The sequence below is a fragment of the Phalaenopsis equestris genome, unplaced genomic scaffold, assembly GCF_001263595.1.
Source record: "Phalaenopsis equestris unplaced genomic scaffold, ASM126359v1 Scaffold000094, whole genome shotgun sequence".
In the NCBI taxonomy this organism is placed as follows: domain Eukaryota; kingdom Viridiplantae; phylum Streptophyta; class Magnoliopsida; order Asparagales; family Orchidaceae; genus Phalaenopsis; species Phalaenopsis equestris.
In genome coordinates this window covers 4,854,076-4,860,973 of record NW_018164536.1, presented here as the reverse complement: position 1 = coordinate 4,860,973, position 6,898 = coordinate 4,854,076, and the positions used below count along the sequence as shown (strand labels likewise).

General features: G+C 33.7%; 1 protein-coding gene across 3 annotated transcripts in view; it reads right to left on the bottom strand.

Annotated features, from left to right (window-relative positions):
- Nucleotides 1-3,766: 3,766 nt before the first annotated feature.
- LOC110020269 (synaptotagmin-3-like) overlaps nucleotides 3,767-6,898 on the bottom strand; it is a 7,571-nt gene continuing 4,439 nt past the window's right edge. The window contains exons 5-9 of one of the 3 annotated variants that reach the window (XR_002293511.1): nucleotides 5,914-6,279; nucleotides 5,406-5,534; nucleotides 4,946-5,081; nucleotides 4,031-4,136; nucleotides 3,768-3,951 (exon numbers count right to left, since the gene is read on the bottom strand). Coding sequence is in view for 2 of the 3 variants with exons in the window: in XM_020718313.1 (XP_020573972.1) it covers nucleotides 4,953-5,081; nucleotides 5,406-5,534; nucleotides 5,914-6,279 (624 nt within the window). In the remaining variant the exon portion in view is untranslated. Of the gene's footprint in view, nucleotides 4,143-4,945; nucleotides 5,082-5,405; nucleotides 5,535-5,913; nucleotides 6,280-6,898 lie in introns of all 3 variants that reach the window. The other 2 variants (XM_020718313.1, XM_020718312.1) reach the window with 2 other exon arrangements.

The window sequence follows — 6,898 nt, the reverse complement described above, 5'->3', positions numbered from 1 at the left end:
ATCGCTCGCTCAGATGAAAGTAGTGGCGGTTCGGAATTTCATACGGTCTATTTTGATCTACATGTATGGATTGTTGCTCGTCATCATTACAGACAACAGAACTCAATTTGCGAACCAGCTAGTAAAAAACTTCTACGCAAAACAAGGGATTGATCTGAAATTCTCCTTGATTGATCACCCTAGAACAAACAGGCGGGCTGAGGCAGCTAACAAACTCATCATAAACCTATTAAGGAAAAAAAGTCAAAGGAACTAAGGGAAGCTGGACAGATTTGCTACCCTCAGTGCTCTTGGCAATCCGAACGATGCCTTCTATGGCGACCAAACAAACTATGTTTATGCTAATCCATAGAATGGTGGTCATGCTACTAGTCGAATATGATCATCACAACCAAAGGGTCGTTACAGTCTTCTCTTTCATGAAGGGGGCAGGGCTCTATTTATAGAGGATGGGAGTGGCCTCCCTTCAAATAAAAAATGAATCTGGACTATTCCATTAGGCGACACGGAGAGATTCATTTGATCCAATGACATTTTATGGGCATTTAAGAACCTTAATGATGTCGAAGATGAGTGATCTCGGGCTCCTTGGAATTGTTTCGCCGAGATGCACGATTTGACTATAAGCTTGTCAAATTTAAGATCTATTTGACCTTCTAGTTAGCCACCCAAAGCTTTTAAAAGTGGTTTAACAATCTGTTTCAAACTTGATTTGACACAAATCACGCCAAATTTGTTATCATTGGGTCAGCCTCATTGAGCTAGTTAGTTTGACTATAAGTTTGTTGAAAACAAAGTTCTGTTTGCTTTTCAATATGAGTGTAAATATATCTTGCATGGAAAATCCCTCGAGCTTTATGCAAAGACTCTAGATTCAAGCCATATGATGAAAATTTAATGAAAACTTATCATGTGTTATCATTAATGGTTTCTTGGTGACGTCTTGCATGGATATTTGTTCCTTATAAAATATCTTTTCTTGAACTTCATTTCTTGCAAACTTCACTTCGACAATGCTTTTGTTAGTCAACTTGAACACCGGGCCAATTTAGCCAACTCCCAGTTGCGGGGCGAGTCACTCTTCTAAGGAGAGTTGTCGAGCATCATTGATTGAATATTTGCGCGCAAGTTATCTAGCATCACTCCTTGGTTGAGTTAATTAGTTGAGCAAATTTAGCCTACCAATCTAACCGACTCAACAAGCTATCAAGCTTTTCACATTGATCCCTACCCATAGACTTATGGCTATTTCTTATATTGAACCAAACCTAAGGTCATTCGACCATATAAAGCCATGTCTTTTAGCTTTAAGAATATTAGCATAAACTAATAGCATGCTATCAAGCATTTCTCCTTATATTATTTAATCAAATATAGCTTTTCTTATATCACTTATAACTTTGTAAATAAAGGGTAGAAGAGTAATTTTTAATATTCAAGATTTTTTATATTTTGTGCTCACATTAAAATTCTCAGATTTCTCTGTAACTCGTCCCCTCTTTTTTCTTCAGCTTCAATTTTTATTTATTTGTCTTTTGTGAGACTTTGTAAGTCTTATTAGCAGAGCCCTCACATCACAATGGACTATACAAATCCATCATCTCTTATGATACAATAAGTGTGGATTGAAATTGATGTAGCACATTATCTAAATTAAGTAAAAGATCCACTTGCAAGAACCCAAGTAAGAACTCAAGGAATAAAGTGCCCAATTAAAGCCAAATATTTCTGTCCAGAGTCCGAACGTGCGGAAAATGGTCGAGATGCAACGGAGGATCAGACCTCCACTGTATTGTTGCATCGCGATCGTTTTCCGGACATCTGGACTCCGGATAGAAAAAACGTTTCCAATTAAGAGCTCATTCAAAGCCCATTACACGAACCCATCAAGAATAAATATTTGAATTTATATTTTATTATTTATATTTCAATTTCAGTTTCTAGAATATTTGAATTTCAAATTTGGAGGCTTTTATGGATGTTCATAATTAAATAGTAATAAATTAGAAATGTGGTTAGTGTCTTTCTCCATTAATGACCCACCACCAACCACTCTTTATAATTTCCTCCTTTTTTTATTTTTTTATCATTGCAATCCCTATACATAAAGCTAATATATAAGGAATTTTGATCAGTTGTTGAATGAAATATTTGTGCTGGTATTTTCTCTCTTGTTGTTTCTTGCTTGGTGACTTCAAGTGTTGCATTTCTTCGACAAGATTAGGCATTTATTTTTTTTTAAAGTTATTTATTAATCATTCATAAAACTTGCTCTAAACACCACTCTTTCATCCACATCCCAAGCTTTTCATAATATCAAACCAACATTCAAAGCCTCAAAATTATTCTAAACCCCTCTTCGGAGTTCTCGACCAAACTAGACCATATTAAGGACCAGTCATGTTCTCTTATCCTCAACATCATCATATATCAATCCAAAACTACTCATCTACTCCAGATTATAGGTACACATCTTAACTAACCACAACTAATTATTTCTAGCCATTTATCCAATCTAAAGCCACTTTTCCAAAGAGATATTTCAAATCAATCCAAACTAGCCTAATCTAGACTTGTCTTGGTATTTTAATATTTTAACATTTCATCAAAACCGCCACGTCACATCGTTAGACTTAAAAGCAAACACCAACAACAAATTTTAGTACTTTATCTCATCAAAAAAAAAACACCCACCTCCATGAGAAATTGTTTTTCAAAGCTCCATAAGAACATTTACTTTGTTACTAATTCGTCGTTTGATCTGACCACACATTGTGATCGTTTGTCCCCTAGATTAGCTTCTATTTGCACAACAACAACTAGGTTAGCCCTTCCCTTTATCTTGGGAGTCCTAAAGCTTCTAATGGACATCCGTGCATAGACAATTGCTATTTCATGGAAGTCACTTTTTAGAATAAGTTATCTTTCAAAGATCATCAGGTTCCTTTAGCAAAAATTTCTTCAACTCTCTTATGTCGGTCTCTAGTGACATAAATGCATTCAACTTCTTAGCAAATCGACAAACTAACAAACTAACCACTTGTAATAGTAGGTCATCAGAAAGTTCACCTGGCAACTCACCACATCAACCCTCATGACAATATAATGGATCTTACCAATGAAAATAAAGTCAAGCCACTTCTAGCATTTGAGGAAAAAGATAGCATGACTAAGGTTATAGGCCACTTGTAAAGTCTTATTTCTAGGGTGAATCAAGGCAAAAAAGCCATAGTTGATTTGAATGATGGAGTTAGTATCAATTCATTTGAGTACACCTCATCAGGAGGTTTTAGACTTCTTGAAATGGCTACAACAATACTCTTTCCTCGCCTAATTTTGGTGCCATTGGATTCATCTCATCGAGTCATTTTATTGAAATAAAAATTCTGAATGATTTTTAATTTCAATTTGAATGCTTCCTGCTAAGAAATGCTCCTAGATTTGTGTTTATCAATTCAAAATTCGTGCCAACGACAATTTGATGACATATTAGTTACCCTCAATTTTCCAACAATTTCATCCGTTCATTCGAAAATTATCTAGACAATAAATATTTGAGAAAAATTTTCAAAAAAGTTATAAAAATTTTCTGCCCGGCAACGCGATAGCGGAAGGTGTGAGGTATAAGATATAAGAACACACAAAATTTATAACACTTTAGTGCTATGAACCCAAATATGCATAAAAAACATATATTTTAGAAGTTATTAATAGTGATATTTATGACATGATGTTAAGGATTCGAGTGTTATACGTGCAAATAAATATAAAAATTTAGGTATTAGAAATGTAAATAAATAAGAATTGTGTGATGTGAATGTAAAACCTGCTCCAGTATCCTCACAACTTTTGTTAATGACACCTGAAAACTGGACAGTGGTGTTACATTCATATGTACAATATGATGACATCTCTGGCAATACAACTTCTGCCCATAATAATCACAGATATCTGAAAGGGAAATTTGTTAAGACGAAACTAAAGAACAAAAACTATATATTATTTACATAGAGGCACAGAAGAAATTTACACCCAGGATCGCCATCAGCTTCATCACAACCATTTAGCTCCAGCTTCAAAATCTTATTTTTCAATCTTCGGAGGCTGTATGTCGGAGCAGCTGAATGAGAACCTTACTGCAGCTTACCATAAGCAGCAAGTTCAGTAATAGAATAAATCAATGTATTCTGCTGAAAATGAAGATGCTGAATATGTATTTTTTTTGGGGAAAAGTGCTAACATTGTAATCTTTAGGGGTGCAACCGAGCGAGCTTGAATGTGCTCAATAATTGTTCAGGTTCCGCTTGTTCAAAATTTTTTAGTTCGATACAAGCTCGTGAATAGCATGTTCATGTTCGGCTTGATGCAAATTCGTTGTTTGCTTGTTTTGGCTTATGTTTGGCTCATAATTAGCTCGAATGACTTCAAAAATATTAAAATTTAACATATTTTTTAAATATAACATAGAAAAATCAATATAAAATTTTATAAAAATATCAATTATTTAATTATTTAACTAATTCATGCAAAACGAACAATCATACAAAAGTTTGTCGGTGTTTGACTAATCTATTAATCAAGCTCAAAAAATTATTCATGTTTGTCTCGTTTGCTTAACGAATGAATCAAACATAAGCTACTTAGCAAGTTGAATACAAACTTTTCCCAAACCATGCGGCTTTTTGAAAACCCTAATTCTCTCACTACTTAGAGAGGCTAATTTAGCCCCAAAATAAATACAAATGACAAATTAGTTCCTAGATATATTTAATGGGACTCAAAATAGTCCCTCTTTTAAAAGAGTATGGAGACTATTTCAGTTTTAGTAATAAAATGCAACCTGCAAAGGGTAATTTGACCATTTTGACACATTTTTTTTCATTTTTTTCATGTAAAATGATAATGTATTCAGTTTTAAAAGACTAGAATATTCAAAAAATCTAACCTGTTGGTCAAACGGTGCTCCATCTGAGCTCAACGTGAATCACTCCATTCTTAGAGTTTATGAGATTAAATCTATTGTTGATGCGCCCATTATTCACGACATCTGCGAGGTTAAGATCAACATGGCCCAGAGATTCCTACAGTCTCAATGAAAAATATTCATGTTAAGAATAACAAAAGAGGATGTGAGAAACATGCCTATTCACATACATACCACTTAATTCTTATGTATTTACATATCGAATACCTAAACTTTACTTTTTACGATTATACCGCCCAAATCTTTCATATCACATCAAAATACCACTATTTTGACTTTTGAAAAGTGAAATACACCTTTTTCATACATAGGTAAGGTGGCATATAAACGTAAAAATTGAGGTTTAAGTGCTAGATATGTAAATACATAGAAATTAAGTGATATGTATGCAAATCTTTATTTTTTTGTCAAGTTTTCCAACCTTAGCATGCCAGCTGAAACCTCTCCTCTTGCTTATAACTTCAATATGTATCATGTCGTTAACTGGTGGTTCATCTAACACGAACTGGAACCCTTCATTCCACCGTGGATCTCTACTTTTTTTTATTACCTAAAGTTAAAGCATACAAGACAAATTCTTGAGGCATTTACATAAATACCATACCACTCAATTCTTATTTATGTATGTACATATCTAATTCCTAAACTTTACGTTTTATGTCTATAACACTCAAATCTTTCATATCACATAAAAAATACCACCCTTTTAATTTTAAAAAAGTGAGCTGCACCTTCTCATGCATAGGTAAGGTGGCATGTATGTAAAAATTGAAGTTTAGGTGTTAGGTAGGTAAATACAATGGAATTGGGTGGTATGTTTGTAAATCTTGCTAACTTGTAAACAAAAAGACACATTATAACTAAGAGTAAGAAAAAACATCCAAAAATCTCAACAAGCCCAATTTTTTTTCCAATATTACAAACTTCACCTTGGTTTTTTTGCGCTCTCCTCTAAAAGAAACAGCTGCGTAGGGATTGTTGTGATGCTTTCCTTCAACATCTTCTGCACCTTCAACGGTTACAGAAAGAAGACCGCCACCGGATGAACCAAGGGAAGAAGAGCTTCCTGGGCTTTTGAGCTTTGCTTCGCCATCTAAAAATCCGCTTAATTTCTCAAATTCTTCTCGAAAAGGTTCGAATGTCAATTCCACCACAACTTTTCCTCTATTTCTTTTGTTATGTGAATCATTTGGGTTCATGTTCTTGAGAAGATCAAGAGTGAATTGCTTCATCTCATAAGGAGTAAGTGAATTAAGTGACACAACTTGCATGCCCAGTTTGTCATGGGCTTTGACCTACAAAATAGGACATAGCACTGTTAGTTATCAAGTGTCAAAATAGTTCCCTAACTATTCACATGGCTATATTTGTCCTAGAATCTATAAAAGTGTTAAATTAGTCCTCAAATTCTTTAAATTGGGGTTGAAATAGACATCCATTGGGATTATCTCAGCTCATATTGAAAAATTATGGGGACTAAATTGACACTTCTATAGAATTTGAGACTAAAAAGATCCCCTCTAAAGAGTAAGAAGACTATTTAACACTTTTCTCAAAATTTTTCATATGAAAAATCATAATGATATCCAACCAATTATACTTTATCATTTTAATTACCAAAGTTTTACATACATACCATTCAATTCTCATGTATTTGCATATTAACATCTATACTTCAATTTTTACATGCACGCCACCTTACCTTTGCATGAAATGATGTATTTCACTTTTTAAATGTTAAAATGGTGGTATTTTTTATTGGATATGATAGATTTGGGTGATCTAAATGTAAAAAGTAAAGATTGGGTCTTAGATATGTAGTTACACAGGAATTGGATAGTATGTATGTAGATACCCCATCATTTTAAAGAGGCAATTACATACATAGCATGCGATTCTTATGAATTTACATAT